The sequence below is a fragment of the Myotis brandtii genome, unplaced genomic scaffold (assembly GCF_000412655.1).
Source record: "Myotis brandtii unplaced genomic scaffold, ASM41265v1 scaffold1234, whole genome shotgun sequence".
NCBI lineage: Eukaryota > Metazoa > Chordata > Mammalia > Chiroptera > Vespertilionidae > Myotis > Myotis brandtii.
Window position 1 is genome coordinate 457,953 of NW_005354309.1, and position 21,378 is coordinate 479,330.

The 21,378-nt window shown below is 47.0% G+C and overlaps 1 protein-coding gene and 1 long non-coding RNA gene across 5 annotated transcripts in view; both read left to right on the forward strand.

Moving 5' to 3' along the window:
- Nucleotides 1-6: 6 nt before the first annotated feature.
- KEAP1 (kelch-like ECH-associated protein 1) lies at nucleotides 7-7,251 on the forward strand. Of its 2 annotated transcripts, XM_005859183.2 has the most exons (5): nucleotides 7-1,797; nucleotides 3,697-4,382; nucleotides 5,703-5,908; nucleotides 6,188-6,364; nucleotides 6,528-6,770. In XM_005859183.2, exons 1-5 carry the CDS (start codon nucleotides 1,159-1,161, stop codon nucleotides 6,692-6,694), a joined length of 1,875 nt encoding a protein of 624 aa, XP_005859245.1. In that variant the 5' UTR covers nucleotides 7-1,158; the 3' UTR covers nucleotides 6,695-6,770. The 2 variants fall into 2 exon arrangements, with proteins under 2 accessions (XP_005859245.1, XP_014389446.1); XM_014533960.1 differs by lacking the exon at nucleotides 5,703-5,908 and having other exon boundaries at nucleotides 6,528-7,251.
- Nucleotides 7,252-16,753: 9,502 nt separating this feature from the next.
- LOC102247781 overlaps nucleotides 16,754-21,378 on the forward strand; it is a 6,015-nt gene continuing 1,390 nt past the window's right edge. Inside the window, exons 1-3 of one of the 3 annotated variants that reach the window (XR_313183.2) lie at nucleotides 16,754-16,964; nucleotides 18,393-18,658; nucleotides 19,413-19,509. This is a non-coding gene — a long non-coding RNA (uncharacterized LOC102247781). Of the gene's footprint in view, nucleotides 17,079-18,392; nucleotides 18,659-19,412; nucleotides 19,510-21,378 lie in introns of all 3 variants that reach the window. The other 2 variants (XR_001360729.1, XR_001360728.1) reach the window with 2 other exon arrangements.

Genomic DNA, 21,378 nt, shown 5'->3' on the forward strand with positions numbered 1-21,378 from the left:
GCAGCCCGCCAGCCACAGCCCGCTGACCCTGCGCCTTGGCACGTTCTGGGCTGGACGTGGGGGAGGCGCGGGAGAAGGTGGTGTAACCGTGACCTGCACGGGGCTCCCTGCCTTCCGAAGCTCTGGGGCGAGGGTCAGGGGGACGGGCCACCCCTCCACGAGCAAGCCAAGCAGCTCATTTCAGTTCTTGACAAGGGCGGTTATGGGAATGAAAACAGGAGGTGAATCTGAGCTGAGCCCCGGAAAGATAAGACGGAGAACCTGGGGAGCCCCTTGCAGGTCTCCCCCGCCCCCCACCTTTTCCCAAGCAGGACCTTTCAAAACACCTCATGCCCTGGCTTTCCAGGCTCCAGAAGACCCTCCTTTCTGTAGTCATCATCTGTCATTACACTCTTCCTGGAGGGTTCTCCGGTTTGTCGCTCTCATTCTGCCTTTGAGCCTTTGCACTTGCGGTTCCCTCACCTGGAAAACTAACTCCCACCCACACCCGCTTTCATATATTCATTCTTTTTGTCTCAGCTCCGACAGAGGCCTGGACCGCCCAGTTTAAAGTAACTGCCCCCAAGTCACACTGTCAGTGCTGTTGTCATTTTCTTCATGACTCCAGTTTCTACTCAAATCTTGTTTATTTTATTTATGGCCATTTCCTCCCAGGTGTCAACTCCAGCACAGTTTATGTCTGTCTTTGTCACTGCTATGTCCCCGGTGCCTAGCACAGTGCCTGGCACACGGTAGCTGCTCAATAAATGTTGGTGAAATGAATGAAAGAAAGAGTGAGCTGGACATGATCTAGGAAGGGAAGGGCCAGTAAACCGCTGGAACAGAGTGAGCAAAGGGAAGAGGACAGGGGCTGACTGTGGAGGGCTTGGCAGGTCCTTTGGTTTTACTCATGCTATAGGGAGTTGGGGGATTCTGAGCAGGGGAGGGACATCCTCTGACGTGTTTTAAGATGGACCTGTGGGCTGGTGAGGCTATGGGACATTTAGCAAGAACAAATGGATGCTGCTTCACTTGGGCTTGTCAAGGAAAACTGGTCTAGGAGTCACTGTATTTTTAAAAAGGAGGCCTGGCCCCAGGCCCTGTCCCCAGCCCTGTGCTCTCCCTCCTCCAGGCCCCTGAGTGTCAGTGGTGGTGTTGTCCCTTGTCACCTGGAACCCCATGCAGCCGGAACCCAGGCCTAGCGGGGCTGGGGTCCACACCCGATTTCTGCCCCTGAGGTCGCAGCGCCCTGAGGGTTCAGGGGACACAGTGATGTACGCCTCCACCGAGTGCAAGGCTGAGGTGACACCCTCCCAGCATGGCAACCGCACGTTCAGCTACACGCTGGAGGACCACACCAAGCAGGCCTTCGGAATCATGAACGAACTGCGGCTCAGCCAGCAGCTGTGCGATGTCACGCTTCAGGTCAAGTACCAGGACGCACCGGCTGCACAGTTCATGGCCCACAAGGTGGTTCTGGCCTCATCCAGCCCTGTCTTCAAGGCCATGTTCACCAACGGGCTGCGGGAGCAGGGCATGGAGGTGGTGTCCATCGAGGGCATCCACCCCAAGGTCATGGAGCGTCTCATCGAGTTCGCCTATACAGCCTCTATCTCCATGGGTGAGAAGTGCGTGCTCCATGTCATGAACGGTGCCGTCATGTACCAGATCGACAGTGTCGTCCGTGCCTGCAGTGACTTTCTGGTGCAGCAGCTGGACCCCAGCAATGCCATCGGCATTGCCAACTTCGCTGAGCAGATTGGCTGTGCTGAGCTTCACCAGCGTGCCCGAGAGTACATCTACATGCACTTCGGGGAGGTGAGTGAGGGGACGGGACCTGGAGCAAGGCTTGGGGGTGGTATGAGAAGGACCAGGGACCAGGGGTGGTCATCACTCTCTCCCTTGAGATATGAAGGGTGAAGGCAAGCAGCTGGAGAAGAGCGGAGCTCTGAGCTTCTAGTGTACACATCTAGGGCGACTCTGGGAAACAGCCGAGGCGAGTGAGACCTTCGTGGGTATCTGGGCTCCCTGGTTTCTTGGGTCCAGAGTGGGGATAGGATGCCGCCAACATGACAGCAGCTCAGCCCTGGTGTGTGCAGAGCAGGGCCCGGCATTTCAGCAGTCAGCAAATATTTATTGAAGACCCATGACATGCTGCTGACTGCAAATGTGACCCTTAGACGTGTTTTCTTTGGTTCACGCAGTGTCATCCTATGTTCTTGGTTTCATTTTCATTTTTAAGTGGAGGAAGTTGTGAAAGCAGAAATAATAAGCGCTTGAGTCTTTGCTGTGGGCCAGCCTGTGTTCTAAATGATTTCCATCCTTTCAATCACTGAATCTTCTTAACTATCCCAGGAGGAAGTGTGAGTTGGAGGGCTTTCCTAAAAGTATTCAAAATCCTCCTTCAGTGGCTGGGGACCAGCGGGGTAGACATTACTCTGATCACCATTTCTCTTCTTCCCTCTCCACCACATGTGGGGTTGACCAGTTGTCCCGAGGATCTGGACAGCTAGCTTCCAGAAAGGCAGTCTGCAAACAGGCTTTTCCACTGCCCTGCACGGTGCTTGTTGAAGGGATTGCCTGGGCTTGGAGCACCTGAACGGTGGTCACCTGCTGATGTGGGGTCTATTTTTATAGACCAGTGCCTGACAGGAAGGATTTGCCCCAGGGCCCTGTATGTCCTTGGAGCAGCCCCATTATGAGCTACTGATATAATCCCCTTTATAGAGGAGGAAAACGAAGGCATGGAATGTTTCAGATATTTGCCCAAAGTCATCCAGTTAGAAAGTAGGGAGCCAAAATTACAACTCAGGTTGCTTTCTTCAGAGCCTGCACTTTTTTTTTCTAGAATATTCTATTGCTATTATTTTTTCCTTTTTTTAAAAAAAAAATTTTTTTATTGACTTCAGAGAGAAAGGGAGAGATTTTTTTTCTAGAATATTTTATTGCTATTATTTTTTCCTTTTTTTAAAAAAAATATTTTTATTGACTTCAGAGAGAAAGGGAGAGGAGAGAGAGCTAGAAACATCAATGATGAGCAAATCATTGATTGGCTGCTTCCTGTACGTCCCCTACTGGGGATCGAGCCTGAAACCCAGGCATGTGCTCTTGACCGGAATCGAACCTGAGACCCTTCAGTCTGCAGGCCGACGCTCTATCCACTAAGCCAAACCGGCTAGGGCTATTTTTTCCTTTTTAGTAAATATCCCATTTTGAAAAAGTAATATCATTTAAAAATAAAAAAAAAGGTAGCCCTGGCCAGGTAACTCAGTTGGTTAGAACGTTGTCCCCATATGCCAAGGTTGTGGGTTTGACCCCCTGTCAGGGCACATACAAGAACCAACCAGTGAATGAATGCATAGATAAGTCGAGCAACAAATCAATGTCTCTATCTGTCTCTCTCTCTCTCTCTCAAAATAAATAAATAAAAATTTAAAAGGTAATGTTCTTATAGTTCAAACAAAAAATGAAACAAAAAAGATACAAGGTACATTGTGTCTTTGCCCGTTTACCTGAGTACTTACGTACTACATGCCTGGCACATGGTAGTAACTCATTTAATCCTCACAACCAATGAGTTCATACTATTCAAACTCCCATTTTACAGACGAGGAAACAGATTGTCAGAGGCGGGTTGAGTGACTTGTCCAAGGTCACTCCAGTTGAGGCATTGGGGGGAGACACAGGAGTCAGCCTGTCACGCCAACACCCTTGCAGGTGGCCAAGCAAGAGGAGTTCTTCAACCTGTCCCACTGCCAGCTGGTGACCCTCATCAGCCGGGATGATCTGAATGTGCGCTGCGAGTCTGAGGTCTTCCATGCCTGTATCAACTGGGTCAAGTACGACTGTGAGCACCGACGCTTCTATGTACAGGCGCTGCTGCGGGCCGTGCGCTGCCACTCGCTGACGCCCCACTTCCTGCAGATGCAGCTGCAGAAGTGTGAGATCTTGCAGTCAGACTCCCGCTGCAAGGACTACCTGGTCAAGATCTTCCAGGAGCTCACGCTGCACAAGCCCACACAGGTGATGCCCTGCCGGGCGCCCAAGGTGGGCCGGCTCATCTACACTGCTGGTGGCTATTTCCGCCAGTCACTCAGCTACCTGGAGGCCTACAACCCCACTGATGGCACATGGCTCCGGTTGGCAGACCTGCAGGTGCCTCGAAGTGGCCTGGCAGGCTGCGTGGTGGGCGGGCTGCTGTATGCCGTGGGCGGCCGGAACAACTCGCCTGATGGCAACACCGACTCCAGCGCCCTGGACTGCTACAACCCCATGACCAACCAGTGGTCGCCCTGTGCGCCCATGAGTGTCCCACGCAACCGAATTGGGGTTGGGGTCATCGATGGGCACATCTATGCTGTTGGTGGCTCCCATGGATGCATCCACCACAACAGTGTGGAGAGGTGAGTAGCAGGGCCAGAAGGGGTGGGCTCAGAGGGTCCCCCAGCTGACAGGTCCCAAGCCTTGGCATTTGGAGATTCCTCCTATTGTTGAGTGCCTGTCTCTACAGCCTGCTTTCAGGTAGTAGAAACCTCAAATTAAAGCTAAATTCGCGGGAGACTTCTAGTGGTGACCTTGGATGATGTGTCTGGGCCTGGGAACTGCGTACAGGGCCATCACAAAACCATACAGCTCCTCTGCAGACTTGGAAAGAGTTCCATCAGGTTGAAATGGATGTAATATGCTAATTTTGTTAAAACGCAACCCCTCACTGTCGTCAGCCCCAAAATTGTTGTAATAGAGTCTGCGGTCTAGTATGTGGCAAGTGCCCTCTTCGATGTGGTGCCCTGGTGCAGGGCAAGCCTGCACTGCTGTGCGTAGTGACCCTGTGTTTAGGGGCCAAGCATATTGGACTTTTGACTTTTGCATAGTTTAGTCCTCCACCTTCTCTTCTTCCAGAAGTGTGATCCAGGATATAGTTCTCAGCTGGAGAACTTGTTAAACTCCCCAGCCTGCTGCTGGAGCTGTGGAGGTCTGGCATTGGTGGGTGGGTTTGGAGCAAGGCTGGGGAATGGAAATTTTAAACAAATGCCCCAGAGGTTTCTAATGCCTGTGGTCTGTAACTAGGATGATGGGATGATGCATCACCCTTAATAGGCTATTTTTGAGAAGAAAAAAAAAAAGAAAAAGGACACTATTAATTATTCCAGGAGCACAGGCATGAACTGGAGTTGCCCAGGCCCCTCTCTCTCTGAGATCAAACTTTAAGAAAAAACATCCTGGGAGGTAGCCTAGTTGTTAGAATTGGGGTTCTGTTTTCCGAGAGGGCTGGGTCAGACCCCAGCTCCATTGCTTTTTTGATTCCACGGGTTTTTTGATGTCCCTGATGTACCACTTAACCCCTTTGTGCCTCCATCTTATCATCTTTGAAGAGAGGTGACAATAATGAGGACCCCTTGCCCACTAGGCTGGGGCATTGGTGAGATAGCACACATAAGACTCAGCACAGGGCTTGGAAGTGGTCTGATGAAGCCAGCAGGGTCCAGCAGGTGTGTGTGTGTGTGTGTGTGTGTGTGTGTGTAAAACCTTGAGCACATGACAGCTATGAACCTCAGTTTTTTTATCTGGAAAAGGGAGCTACTGATAACTTGCACCTTAGAGAACAATCGTGAGGAGTAACGAGCTAGACCTGGTAGGACAGACCGAGTGGAACACTGGGCTTTAGGAAGTGCTCCTCGGAGGACGGCTGTGACTGCTGCTGTCGTTGTTGTTGTGCCTTGCAGGTATGAGCCAGAGCGTGATGAGTGGCACTTGGTGGCCCCAATGCTGACTCGAAGAATCGGGGTGGGAGTGGCTGTTCTCAACCGGCTGCTCTATGCCGTTGGGGGCTTTGACGGGACGAACCGCCTCAACTCAGCCGAATGTTACTATCCAGAGAGAGATGAGTGGCGAATGATCACACCCATGAACACCATCCGAAGTGGGGCAGGTGGGTGGGGGCTGAGGGGAGGGGATCATGGAGGATCCCCCTCCCAGCCCCGGGAGTGAGACTTGGCCAGGCCTGAGTGAAGCCTGTTGTTTCCATCTTGAATACCCTGTGGCACACACAGGAGAGCTAGATTCTGACAGAATTCAAGTTCCTCTTTCCTGGCTTAGTTTCTGAAGGGTCCTTTGGGAGAGGGAGGAGGGAAGGGCCCCCCAGGAAGGTGGTGGCTGGGGCCCCCCAGGCCAGGCCCCGGAGTCACCCTCTCTTCTTGGTGTGGTTTAGGAGTCTGTGTCCTGCACAACTGTATTTACGCTGCTGGGGGCTACGATGGTCAGGACCAGCTGAACAGTGTGGAGCGCTACAACGTGGAGACAGAAACGTGGACTTTCGTAGCTCCCATGAAGCACCGGCGAAGTGCCCTGGGGATTACTGTGCACCAGGGGCGAATCTATGTTCTCGGTGAGGCCCTGGGCGTGGGGACCTGGGTAGAGAAGACGAATTAAGTGGCCTCGTCTTTGGGGGGCTGGCTCAAGTCACATAGGAAGGCTTCTGGTGGTTTCTTCCTCCTTTTTCTTTCCCCTGCCCTTGGAGGCAGTGACCATCTCCGCTGCTATCCCTGCAGGGGGCTACGACGGCCACACATTCCTGGACAGCGTGGAGTGTTACGACCCAGACACGGACACCTGGAGCGAGGTTACCTGCATGACATCTGGCCGGAGCGGTGTGGGCGTCGCTGTCACCATGGAGCCCTGCCGGAAGCAGATCGACCAGCAGAACTGCACCTGTTGAACCACTTTGGTTTTCTTGGGCAAAAATGGTCCCATCAAGAGTATTGTTTTTGTACAAAAACAGGGACAAAAGAAAAGCGACAGAGCAAATGCGTGTCCACCAGGATGCGAGGCTGGGATGCCCTAGTGTTAGAATGACTACTTGAAAGGAAAAAGACCAGAGTGGGAGCCCGTGAGCCCGTCAGAATAGTCCCAGGAATGTCCAAGAGAGGGGGGTGGGGGTCCAGCAGGGTGGGTTCCTGGGAAAGAAAACCTCCCATCCACTATCCCAAGACGAGGCCTGGGTCCCACACCAGCAGACGCCACCTCCCTTTGGGGTGAAAGCAAGTCCTGAGGTCAGGCTGGTTTTTGTCCCCTGTGTCTCTGTGATTGGTTCCTAGAGGACTGGGAAGGAGCCAGCTGAGGCCTTGGGGGTGAGGCCCTTCAGGAGGTAGGGACCCCAGGATGCGCCTGTACATAGAAACCACTGGATATTTTTGTCCTGGACAGTCACTTTGTTGATAAGTAACCCTGTAACTTTCCAATGAAAATAAAGAACAAACTAACTAGTGTCTTCTACCTCGACTCTCGGCTCGAGATCTTGAACCCAAGGACAGAAAAGACTCTTCTCCTGAAATGCACTCGAGTCTTTGATTTAGGTCTTAGATTTGAAACCAGTTTGTTAACTCTGCCCATTGCCTCTTGATATGTAGGGCATCTTTCTCCCGTAGGCAAGACACACAGAGCTCACTCTATCACTTTGGGCTGCTTTGAAGACAGTGACCTAACTCCTGACACATCTCCCAGGACCCTGAGAGGTTAATTTCATATGTGCACACAGTTTCTATTTTAGGGCAAACCATCCCCAACATGCTTTCCAAATTTGGTGAAAATCTATCTGGTCATTTTAGTGTACTTCAGTAACAAAGACTGCGCCTTTACTTTTATTGAAGTGCCTTTAATAAAAAAGATGGGTTTGGGGAATTTTCTTAGACAAAGGGCTCAATAGTCTGGTCTCTTGAACAATATGTGTGAAGGCAGTATGTGTTCTGGATCTTCTGCCAGTCAATTCTATTCATTTTGTGGGGGTGGAAAATAAAATGAAGTGTGGTCTCCACTCTAGGCATACCTGAGATATCGTGGGTCTGGTTCCAGACCATCACAAAGTGAGTCACTGTTGTTTTGCTGGTGGAGCATCTTGCCTTCAATTTGTAAAAAAAAAAAAAAATGCAATGCCAGGGAAGCACAATGAAACAAGATATGCCTATATTGGGGAATTCACAGGTTCTTCCAAGTAGCTTAGAGAGGAAACATTGATTCCTTCCCTTCCAGGGAAAACCTCATATCTCCGTCTGTGGCTTCACTCACTCAACTCACCTGAAGGCTACCTTAGTTGTGCTCAGTTCTCTAGTCCTGGTCCAAGGTTTTTATGGAACAAGGAAATACATCTATGTTGGCTGCATTGAATGAATAGGGGAGGACTAGGAATTGTAAACTTAATACCTGGATAGCCTTTTAGTATAAAGTGTTTTGACTCATTTGTCAAATAGTGCTTTGAGCCCTAACTGGTTTGGCTCAGTGGATAGAGCGTTGGCCTGCGGACTGAAGGGTCCCAGGTTCGATTCTGGTCAAGGGCATGTACCTTGGTTGCGGGCACATCCCCAGTGGGGGGTGTGCAGGAGGCAGCTGATCAATGTTTCTAACTGTCTATCCCTCTCCCTTCCTCTCTGTAAAATATCAATAAAATATATATTTTAAAAAAGCATCAGGCCTTAAAAAAAAATACTGCTTTGAGCTAGGAAGCATAAGCCTGTATACTTTACAGATGAGAAACGGGTTCAGAGAAGTGACTTGCCCAAGGTCACATGACCACTAAGTGGTGGAATTCAGATTCAACCTGTGGGTACACCAAAGCAGCCATTCTCAGCCACAACACACCCTACCATATGCTTGTGAGAATGGATACTAAAGAGCTCAATGTGTGGGGTCAATGTGTATAGCAGTGAAAGTTCCAAAAACAGTGATCTGGAGACTTACATGTAATGCAATTGGTAGAAGCCACAGCACCTACCCCAGAGTTGAGTTTCCTTTCAGAGAGGTTAGATCCCGGGTCTTGAGGTCAGGTTTAGCTGACTTAGTAAAGCAGTTTAGGTATCAGCAGTTAGGTGAAGTTTCTTATCTTCAAAAATGGTACTTTGACACCTACTGTGTACTTACCTATGAGAGCAACTGAACCAACAAAGGTATTTACATTCACTTCCCAAATCCACAAAACAACTTTAAAATAAAAATCCTGACTCTCCTAGACAGTGACCAAGCCCCAAATGACCCCTGCCCTCATGGTAATAACAGCTTAGCAGAGGAGTAGGGTAACCAGTTCATCTCAGCTTGCCTGGATTTTCCCAGTTTGGACACTGAAAGTCTGGCATCCTAGAAATCACTCTGTCTCAGGTAAACGGGGACCATTGGTCACTCTCAAGGAAAGCCAGATGCTGAAGCAATGTTACAAACATGCTGAATGGCAAATAGATGTGGGTCACAGTTACATTCACATTTTTAAAAAATATATTTTATTGATTTTTTACAGAGAGGAAGGGAGAAGGAGCAGGATAGAGAGTTAGAAACATCGATGAGAGAGAAACATCGATTCAGCTGCTTCCTGCACACTCCCTACTAGGGATGTGCCCGCAACCAAGGTACATGCCCTTGACCGGAATCGAACCTGGAACCCTTCAGTCCGCAGGCTGACGCTCTATCCACTGAGCCAGGGCATTACATTCACATTTTAAAGGTTGATGGCTCTGGGAGCTAGGTGGAAAGGTTTGGCTGGGGATGAGAGTGGATGGGGAACATTCGGCAAATGGCTGTGGGAATGGAGAGAAGAAGAACCTACATACAGGTGAAGAGACTGGATCTGAAAGGTGAAGAATCAGGAATCATCCTGGATGGTTTCAAGCTTAAACAGCTAGGAGTAGGGAACCTTGGAGGAGGCTAGTTATGGAAGGGAAGTGACAATGGCTTGGGGTGTGTGAAGTTTGAGGTCTCACGATACAACTGTTTTAGGAAAGCGCACAGATTTGTCTAGCCCTCAGTCTTTGATGCTCTCAACAAAAAGTTCTTGAATGGCTGTTCTGTGCCAGACATGAAGTGGGGTGTTCAGACACAATGAGGAGCAAGCAGGACACTGTTTCTCATAGAGCTGGAGTTAGTAACATAAAGTTTACATAATCATGTTCGAAGGTAGCTCTCCAAAGGACAGAAGCATGACCCCTAGGTCAGAGGTCCCAAGAAAACATTCTTTAAAAAATATATATTTTATTGATTTTTTACAGAGAGGAAGGGAGAGGGATAGAGAGTTAGAAACATCGATGAGAGAGAAACATCGATCAGCTGCCTCCTGCACACACCCCTAGTGGGGATGTGCCCGCAACCAAGGTACGTGCCTTTGATCGGAATCGAATCTGGGACCCTTCAGTCCTCAGGCCGATGCTCTATCCTCTGAGCCAAGCCAGCTAGGGCCCAAGAAAACATTCTTTTAAAAAAATAAAATATTTTTATTGATTTTTAGATAGAGTTGATGGGCAGGGAAGAGAAACATTCATCAGCTGCCTCCTGCATGCCCCCTACTGGGGCTGTGCCCTGACCAGGAATCGAACTGGCAACCTTTTGGTACCCAGGACGATGTCCAACCAATTGAGCCACACCAACAGGGCCCAAGGAAACATTCTTGAGGCAGTGTTTTTCTCACTGAAATCCAAAGGATTGATGAGTGTAAACTAGATGAGAGAAAGGGGCAAAATTCTGGACAGAGAAAGGATCAAGTGCAATGGTCTTATAGCATTGAGAATCAAATCTAGATAAAACTCTGAGAAGAGGAACATGGTGCCAGAAAAGGGTAAACAAAGGTTGGCAGGGGGCCAGACCATACAAGACCTGTGTCCACTCTCATTTCTCTTTAATTGTTAAATACCTAATATCTTTTTTTTAAATTAGAACATTACAGACATAGCTGAAATCTTACAATTTATCCATTTCAGTCTCCTCTAAATCTTAAAAAAAATTTTGCTGTAACGTCCTGTTTACTTCCATAAATAACATAATGCTGCTTGTATTATTATGCATCTTGCTTTTCCCCCGCTCAGTAGGACTTCTCAGTCTATCTGTAATGTCATATTCCGTTTATCAGCTCCCTGATATTTTGTTTTTTATCTCTTCCATGATTGACAGACTTTTAGGTTGTTCCAGTTTCTCAGAATTACAGAAAAGGCTGCAATGCCCACTCTTAATCATGTCTCCTTGGGCACAAGTGTGTATATTTCTCCAAGTGGATACTAAGAGGTGGAACTTACTAGATCATAGGGTAGGCACAGCTTTACTAGATGCTGCTAGATTGCCCTCCAAAGTGGCTATAACAAATCATAGTCTCGATGCATTCTAGAAGTTTCTTACACATTTATACACACATTTATGACTTTTCTTTGATAGGTTTTCCATTTTAAGAACGACTTGTGGTTCTTGATATTTCCATTTGTTAAGTTACTGTCTCCTGCCCATAAACTAATTATTCTGCCTAAGTTAATCAGGATTGGTTTTTTATTGGTTCTGTTAGAACCGAGAATCCTGACTAATACAGACATCAGGAAGTTTTTTAAAATATTTTTTTTTCTTCAAATATGTTTGTTTTGTTTTTGCATTATTTTAAAATCCATCTGGAATTTATTGATATGTATGATAAGAAGTAGGAAGATAGCCCGGGCCGGCGTGGTCAGTGGTTGAGTGGCGACCTATGAATCAGGAGGTCACTATTCGATTCCTGTTCAAGGCATATGCCGGGTGTGGGCTCCATCCCCAGTGTGGGGTATGCAGGAGGCAGCCAATCAATGATTCTCTCTCATCATTGATGTTTCTATCTCTCTATCCCTCTCCCTTCTTCTCTGAAATCAATAAAAATATATTTAAAAAAAAGAAGTAGGAGCCCTAACCAGTTTGGCTCAGTGGATAGAGCGTCGGCCTGTGGACTGAAGGGTCCCACGTTCGATTCCGGTCAAGGGCATGTACCTTGGTTGCGGGCATATCCCCAGTAGGGGGTGTGCAGGAGGCAGCTGATCAATGTTTCTAACTCTCTATCCTTCTCCCTTCCTCTCTGTAAAAAATCAATAAAATATGTATTTTTTTAAAAAGTAGGAATATAATTTTATAAGGATAGCTATTGCTGCCAAACCATATATTTTTCAAATCATTTCTTGACTAATTCATTTTCTACCTATAGTTTTCAGATGCTATTCCTTTTTTATACTAAATTCCCATATATACATGAGACTCTTTATTCTTTTTTTATTTTTTTACTTTTTATTCTGTTTTGTTGACATAAATACTCATTTTTTACACCAATTTGTTTTAGTTATTAGTTTTATAACCTGTCTTAATATCAGATAGAACAAGTACCCCCCCCCTTCCATTTTTCTTTCTTAAAAAAAAAAATAACAGTGTGGGCTATTATTGCATATTTATTCCTCTCTATGAAGTTCCATGGAAAATCAAATTTTGTATTGGTTTGCATTAAAGTGATTGAGTTGGGGAGAGAGAATATTTTTAGAATATTAGATCTCTCCATTCATGAACTTAGTATACTTGTCTGTTTAGTGAAGTCTTCTTTGCTCTTCTCAGGAAACTTTTATAAGATCTCCACAAAGAGCTTGCAATGTGTTTGCTCATGGAAATTTTATAAAGTTTTGCTGCTATTATCAATGGGATCTTTATTTCTGGATCCTTTTAAATTGATATTTCTCATATATATGAAAGTTGTTGATATAGATATGTTGCTCTTCTACTGACCTCTTTGCTGAATTCCCTTATTAATTCTACTAGTTTGGATTATTTTCAGTAGATAATAAAATCACAAGAAAATAATGATAGTGTAATGTCATTTTCCAATTGTAACCCACTTATTGCTTTTTCTTGTCTTACTATTAGCTAAGACCCACTGTAATGTTGATTAATGGTGGAAATAGTGGGTATAGTTGTCTTATTCCTTTTAAAAAATATTCTTATTGATTTTAGAGAGGAAAGGAGAGGGAGAGATGGATAGAAACATCAATGATGAGAGAGAATCATTGATTGGCTGCCTCCTGCATGCACGCTACTGGGGATCGCGCTGGCAACACTGACCAGAAATTGAACCGTGACCTCCTGGTTCATAGGTCAATGCTCAACCACTGAGCCATACCAGCCAGGCAATAGTTGTTTTATTCCTAACTATAAGGCAACTGATTCTAATGTCCCAACATTAAATCTGATATTTGCCAAAAGACTTTCTGTAATCTATGCCTTAAGTTTTGCTGAAAACTTTATCAAGTTCAGGAAGCTCCCTTCTATACCTAATTTTTTAAAATCATAAATGGGTGTTGATTTTTTCAGAGGTCTATTATTTCAGAGGTCTTTTAGGTGAGTGCCAAAGAACTGAATTTCTAACAAGTTCCCAGTTGATGCTGATGCCACCTGTTCAGGGAACACACTTTGAGACATAGGAGTGTAGAACAAGAACAATGGGTTAAAGGCAAATTCTGAGAAACATTTAAGGAGTAGATGGGAGTAAGAAGAACCCCAATAGAAGCATAACAGCAGCAGAACATTACGAGGAGAACTAAAGGAAAGTAGTGTCACAGAAGCCAAGTGGAGAAAATGTTGAGCACAAAATGTTTTAAGGAACAAGATTAAGTGCAAAGAGGTTCAGAAAAATAGACAGCTTCAAACGCCCAGTGGATTTGGTGATTGGGAAGTCACCTTACTGAGCATCATTTTGGAAAAATAGTGAAGGTAAAGCAATAGATTCCTTCGATAAATATTTATTGAGTGCCTCCTTAAAAAAGGCAGTGTTGCCAAGGAGACAACACTGAGTCAGTGAAAGAAGCTGAGGAAGGGAACATGTCATTTGAGACATTTGTGTGAGGCAGAGAAAGATCAGATGATAGCTGGAGAGGAACAAAGGGTTCATGGGGAGTTTGGAGTTCTGCTGTTAAGATTCAGAAGACACCATATTTATAAGCTGAGGGGAAGTTCCAGTAACACAAAGAGATAATAAAGGTGAAGATGAAAGACAGGATGGACTCATGGTGACGGTGATCAAGTAACGCCCCACACTCAATTAACTGGATGTTGTCTAAGGTAACTTTCAACTCTGTGAAAGGCACTGTAGTTCTGGATGTACAGAGTCCCTTGCTTATACGATACATTGTACCTTTGCATCAATGAATATCTTCTTCTTTGAGTGTATTCTGGTTTTAAATTATAAATGTTAGTGCACATACATATTACAGAAGATAGAATTTAAGAAAATAAAAAAATAATACACTAGAGTCAACAGACTAGGGTTGACATCCATATCTAGCACTTAGTGCAAATCTCTGTGCCTCCTTTCCTCATCTGTAAAATGGTGATAATAGTACCTAGTACCTGGCAAACACAGTAAAAATACAATAAATGTAGTGTTATTGACTAGGAATGCGGTAAGTACTGAGAACATGAGATTAATCTGATTTATCAAGGTTGTTAAAATTAGAATGATAAGTGATAACATTTATTGTCCTCAGAGCCTTTACCTGGGTTACTTTTGATTACTCATCGCTGGTGGGAAATCAGTACTTCCTGTCTTATTTTAGGATGGTTTTGTAGCTCCCTGTGGCCTTCGGCGGATACAAGAAGGTAAGTCTACTCTAGAAGGAGTGCAGCACCCTCTTGTGGGCCTCTGCATGGAAAGAGGAACTATTTCCAGAGAAGTTAGAAAAGGAACAAGATTGAACGAGTCCCCAGGGTGTAGAAGGCCCTTGACCTTGACTTGTTATTTTTTAAATGATCATTCTTCAAAACTTCTGGGAAAACTATATTTTTTATAAATCCAATACAACTGCTGCCAATGCATCCCAGAAGCTCCCTACTTAAAGGACTCTTCCTCCTGAGAGAGCGTCAGCACCACATCCACACCTCAGCGCTGTAACTTTGATTTTATTGTGCCACAGTTTGAGCATGGCCTCCAGGAATACGTCTCAGGCTACAGATCCCAAGACCCTCCGGGATTTTGTCAGCCGATCTGCACAACTTTGGTGGTAAATCGGAAACACAGCAGCCTGATGCCGACTTCGGCTGCCTCTTCGCCTTCACTTGCTCCCAGCTTCAGGGTCAAGAAAGATGAATTGCATCAGCCAAGGAGTTGGTGCTTCTCTCTTGAGTCTCAGTTCTTGCATGTGGGGTCCCTGTCAACTCTGAGCTGTGCTTTCCTCTGATTCATCATATTTCACCCTCCCTGGCCATGGCCCAGCTCCTCTAGGGATTCACTAAATGAAGAGTTAGGGCGGGAACAACAAATACTGCAGTGCCTACCACGTTCCAGGCACAGTGGAGAGACAACTGGGAGCGACGACATGACTTCTGCCCTCCGGCAGCCCACAGCCAGCGAGGGGAGAGACGGATACTTGCTTGATTGGCCATTAACATGCAACCGGAAAGCCTGAGAAGCGCTCCAGAAAAATGTAGCTTGCAGACGTCATGATGCATTTGTCCGCTTTGTAGTCATCATTATCCTTCTGTTTTTCTGCCTTGTCCACCATTTTACTTATGGGCACAAGATTAAGAGCTTCACGTGTATTTGAATGTTAACGAAAAGAGGAACAATTTCCAGGTGAATTCTTGGTCACAGTGGATTTGCAAGAAACGTTCTCATGAGTGAATGGAATTGGCCAAATCTTCTAGATCAGCGGTTCTCAACCTGTGGGTCGCGACCCCTTTGGCAGTCGAACGACCCTTTCACAGGGGTCGCCTAAGACCATCCTGCATATCAGATATTTACATTATGATTCATAACAGTAGCAACATTACAGTTATGAAGTAGCAACGAAAATAATTTTATGGTTGGGTCACAACATGAGGAACTGTATTTAAAGGGCCAGAAGGTTGAGAACCACTGTTCTAGATGTTTCTCCAAGGGTGCGGGTCCGCCCAGTTCTGTGCAGGAGTAAGACACTCAGCCATCTGGATTTCAGTTCAACACGAGAGAGCCCCTGTGACCTCCTTCTAACTGTTACCATCTCTTGGAACTTCATGAAACAAAGTAATGCCTGTCCGGGGTAAAAAAAAATTACTTTTTTTCAATTTGCCAGGTAAAATTGAAAAATTACACATTTTCAATCGTAAAAGGGTGAGAAGTGCTTGATACATAGTGTCGGGCAGCTTTAGATCCTTCCTGCGGCTTCCATTTTCAGGGGAAACAGCCCCAGTTCCTGAAACGATTTCTGTGTAACACGGCGAGTTCCTCCGTGAGCTGGTTTCACCCCCGCCCAGTCCCCAGCCGGGAAGGGGGTGGTCGGAGGGAGCTTCTCATATGTGGGAGCCACTGAAGCCTTTTTGCACGGAGCACCTCAAACTGGAAGGGAGGAGGGGGCACCTCGGAGCACAGGGGGACAGAGGAAGCCTCGGGAAAGGGGGCGGGGGGCAAAGACGCGCCACTTTCCAGGAAGGAGGAACCATCCTGGGGACCTTGGAGGAAGCGGTCTGACCTGGGGTCCCCGTGGGAAGAGATAAAGTCACGGGAGGGGACCCCTCAGGAAGGGGACTGAGACCAGGGTCCCCTTGGGAAGGGCTGTCCACGCCGAAGGAAGTGGGGCGACTCTGACGTCACTCTCAGGAGGAAGAACCGATGCTAGGGTCACCTCAGGAGGGAGAGAGGACGCCGGGGTCCGTCTTGGGAAAGGTGGGCGTCTCAGGGGTCACTCTCAGGAAAGGGGGCGGTGTCCGGAGTTAGCCTCAAGAAGGGGGGGATGACGCCAGGGTACTCTGAGGACAAGGGGGTGACGCTGGGGTCCCTCTAAGAAAGTGGAACCGACGTTGGGGTCACTCTCCGGAAGGGAGTGACGCCAGACAGCCGGTCCCCTCCGCCGCCGCAGGTGTTCGTCTCACCTGCTTCCGTCCGCGCCCCTCCGCTCGCGCCAGCCAATCGTGTCGCGGGAAAATCTCCCGCCGGCCTCGCCACGCCTCCTTCCCGGTCTGCGCGTGCGCGACTCTCTGTCCTGCTGCAGTGCCTTAGCGCTGCTCTAGGGGCGCTCGGGAACGAGCTCCCGCAGATTGGGTGCCCTGTCTATGACCCATTTTATAATAACAACACTATCTACTTTATAGGCTCTTGTGAAAATTAAGTGCAATAATTTACGTAAAACAAACAGTGCCCGGCACATAGTAATCGCCTGGAAAACCTGGGCTGTTATTATTTGCATTTTACAACGAGGGAAACAGGCACAGAGCCGGTAAGTAACCCGCTCAGACTAACCCCATCATTAACTGGCAGAGTCGGAACTAGAGCCCCGGCAAGCTGAATCCAGAGCCCGTGTGCTTATCTACCAGGCCTTTGTGGTTCCCAGGTAACAGCGACCAGCTTTTATTTCTTCTGATTATGAAATAACTTTCCCCTGGATTTTAAAAATACTTAAAACATGCTCACTGCTAAGATTACAGAACAGAAAGCACAGATCTCTTCTAATCCTCCCATTGGCAAACTGTTAATATTTTGATGGACAAGCTGCCTTTTCTATGCACATATTTTTTAGTAGGATCTTATATAATGCAGAATGTTTTGAAACCTGCCCTTCTTACGTTAAACATCTTGTCATTTCAATGTAGACTCACCTTATTGTTTAATCCTCACCCCAGGATGTTTTTCCATTGCATTTTAGAGGGAGTGGAAGGAAGGAAGGGAAGAAGAGAGAGAGAGAGAGAGAGAGAGAGAGAGAGAAGAAACATCGATGTGAGAGACATATCGATTGGTTGCCTCCTGCACAAGCTCCGGCTGGGGATCAAACCTGCAACCCAGGTATGTGCCCTTGACTGGGAATCGAACCCTCAACCCTTCAGGGACAGGCTGACACGCTAACTACTGAGAAACACAGGCCAGCACTCACCTTATTGTTCTTAATGGCTGCATATTATTCTATTGTGCCGGCAAAGCATACTTTAATGACTCCCTAGGTTGGACATCTGGGTCTTTAATAATTCTTTAATATTCTGACCAACACCAGAGTGGGCCTTTTATACCCGCATCTTATGGTTTTCATCCAACTGTTTCTTTAGGATAAGTACTTTTAAAACTGCAATGGCTGGGTCAAAATGCATGCACAGTTGTTATGTTTTCGATAAATATTGACAGATCACTTCTGGAAAGATTTCTGTGTCAACTTCCATTAGCACTAACGAGCTATAAAAGTGCTTTGCCCACCCCAGAACGGTTTATATATTCATTATTTGCCAATAGATAAAAAAAGGAACTACAGTGCTTTTCATTTGCACTTCCCTATAGTTTTATGCTATGAAAGAGGGAAAAATATTACCCACATCTCAAGATTTTATGCGTGTGAAATAAAATAGCGCTAATAATATAAAAGTATCAAGCAGCTGTCATTGTGGAACAGTCACCAGGTAAAGTGAGATCCTGGCCTTATTTCCCTGAATTTTTCCCAACATTGTGAAATCCTTTCTTGGCCTCAGTTTCCTCTTCTGCAAAATAGAGCCTACGAGAGTACACGCCTCCAGGATTGCTGGAGAGTGAATAAAATAATCCTCCTAATGAGATCAGAGCCCTGGAAAGGCTGGGAGAGGCGGAGCTGTTTGCTTAAGACTCTGTAGCCTGCAAGCGGCTGATGTCAACTTCAGAGAATAAACTGACTCCACCCCTTCTCCAGTTTACCCAGCCCTATTCAGATTACAAGGCCTCCCTGCCCTTGGTCATCCTCGCCCGAGGAAAGCTGAACTCCCCATCAGGAGGGTTGTAAAGAGCCAGTGATGGTCACATGCCACCTCTACCCTTTGACCAACATTCTCAGCCTGTCAACTTTGTCCAACACTGGAGACCTTTGGGACATCACGCCTGCCCTTTCACTCTGGGGGAGACCGAGGCCTGGAGGAAGAAGGCTGCCCGGGCCCACCTGGCCATCCCCTGCCACCTGGGGTGAGTATTGTTGCCCCCTGACCCCCATCCTGATACCCTTTCCCCGACTCTGCCTCCCTTGGAAACACCCTTGGGGAAACAGCTGGTTCTCCTCTCTGCTTCTTGCACAAAGTTCAGATTCTCTGGAAACTTCTCGCTAGTTTTTGCTTCTCCTCTCTGGGTCCAGGCTGCCTCCACTCCTCTGGGCCAGGACATCTACTGTGAATCTTTAAACCACAGTCAAGCATATAAACCTTGATGCACTAAATCCTCTACCTCCCTCTCAGATGTAAGTCCCAGAGCTGTGTAGTCTGATACAGTAGCCATTGGCTACATGTGACTATTTAATGTAAAGGAAAATTAAAACTTCAGTTTCTCAATTGCACTAGCGATATTTCTTTTTAAAAAATATATTTTATTGATTTTTCACAGAGAGGAAGAGAGAGGGATAGAGAGTTAGAAACATCGATGAGAGAGAAACATCGATCAGCTGCCTCTTGCACACCTCCCACTGGGGATGTGCCCGCAACCAAGGTACATGCCCTTGGCCAGAATCGAACCTAGGACCCTTGAGTCCGCAGGCCGACGCTCTATCTACTGAGCCAAACCGGTCAGGGCTGCACTAGTGATATTTCAAGTGCTTAATAGCCACATGGGGCTAGTGGCTACTATGTTGATAGCACAGACATAGAACATTCCCATCATAGAAGTTTCAGCTGGACAGCGCTGCTCAAGACTGACTCCATGAGTCTGAGATTTTTATCCCATTTTACAGATGAGACAACTGAGGGCAGAGCGATCACACCCGAGGGCACAGAGCGAGAGCTGGGATCCAAACTGGTCTCTGGTGCTAGTGATGGAAGGCAGAGCAGGTGTGTCAGCTTTTCCTTCGATTCAAGGAAGCTGCCCTCATTTTGTTCCAAAACACACAAGCTGTAATATATACATCTACTGACCCCACGGTGCTTAACCACTCAAGTACTGTGTGTGTGTGTGTGTGTGTGTGTGTGTGTGTGTGTGTGTGTATTTGCTTATTATATCCCAGAGGCAGCCAGTATTCTAATCCAAAAGCCCACATCACAAACACTTCCCCTATCCATCTTCTACCTGGGAAGTTTTGTTCTTTAGCATAATGAATGTCAGCACCGTTTGTGATTTTGTTGTTTAGGATTTTTTAGAGAGAGAGGGAGAGGGAGAGAGAGAAACATATGGATGTGAGAGTGAAACATCAATCAACCTGGGCATATGCCCTGACTGGGAATTGAACCAGAAACCTTTAGGTACATGAGACAATGCCCAACCAACCGAGCCACACTGCCCGGGGCAGCACCATTGAATAGGTGACATTGGGGGCTCATTAATTAGCCTGATAAAGGTGGGAAAAGGGGGTGCCCATGGGTGGAATTAATAGTATTAAAATATGTGGATTGGTTAACATATGAGGTGCACTCCCTAACCTTGTATGAACAAATTAGAAAACAGTTTATAACCCAAGCCTGTTCTTTGTCCAGTCATTAATTTGGAGGATTCTGCTTGCCTGATACCCATACCACTAACAGGCCCAAAGCAACACAGAATCCTGCCTTTAAATTGTTCAGGTTTGTTCCTTGGTTTTGTTTTCATGCAACATGAAGGTTGCAACACCAACATGGACAGAATGCTGGGAATTCATGGGATTTACAGGTGTCGATGCTCTTGTGCTCGCTAATCAAGTTTAATATCTACACGGCAGAATTTGCCCCAAAACCTTTTATCATGACCTGGCAGCCAGAAGGTGTCAAATCATGGTGAAGGTGTCAGTCAGGCCTCTTGGAGGCTTCCAGGGGTGATTTGAGATTCCAGAAGAACCCAAGAGTCGTGTCAGACATGTTCTGTGTGGAGGAAGCGAGGTCACCTGGGTCTGCTGGCCTCCAAAGACGGCCTGGTCTCAACCTCTGTTTTACAATCTGGAGTTCCCTGTGCCAGGCCCTAGCCCACGCCTGGAAGCTGCTTTCCGCCAAGCTCCCTGCAACCCCCTCAAGTTCTATGTACTTGGGGAGGGATAGGGTCAGAGCCCCCTTTCCCGCACCTCCCGCCCCAGGCAGGCAGTGCTGGAGAGGCGCACCTCAAGGACCAGGTGGGAAAGAAAGCCACATTAGCCAGGAAGATCAGTGAAAGCCTCGGTTTAATTGGAGACAAGATCGAAAGATTATCGATCAATGGACTGATTGATTGACCATCAAAGTGGATAAACTGGAGTACCTCCTGGGGGACTTGTGCACCCCCCATGGAGAGAGGAGCCCTGATTGGGGGTGGGATGGTCCATCTCAACTGTTGCCAGTCGAGCCCAGCCCTGGGCAGGGGGAGGGACAGGCTCTGCCCAGCCCTCACCCCCTGGATGAACCGTCTCCCCATCAAACAGCGCCGAGCCCACCCTGTTGGGGTCTATGGTACAGTTGATATAATACAACAGGAACAGGGATTCTCCCTCTTGGGAGATCCCCACCCTTCCTTCCCTGACGGGTCAGCCGGGGAAGGGCACATTTATTTTCCCTTTTTGCCTCTGTAGAATAAATTTACAAACCAACCTTACAGTATGTACAAAGAAAAAGAAAGAAAGGAAAACAAGAAAACAAACAAAAAAAGGCCCACTCCGGTTGCCGGCTAGGACAGAAACTACTTTCGCTACAAAAATGAACCCTGTACAGTATCATGAGGGTGGGAGAGGGTGGTACTCCCCAGTGGGATAGACAGACGGATGG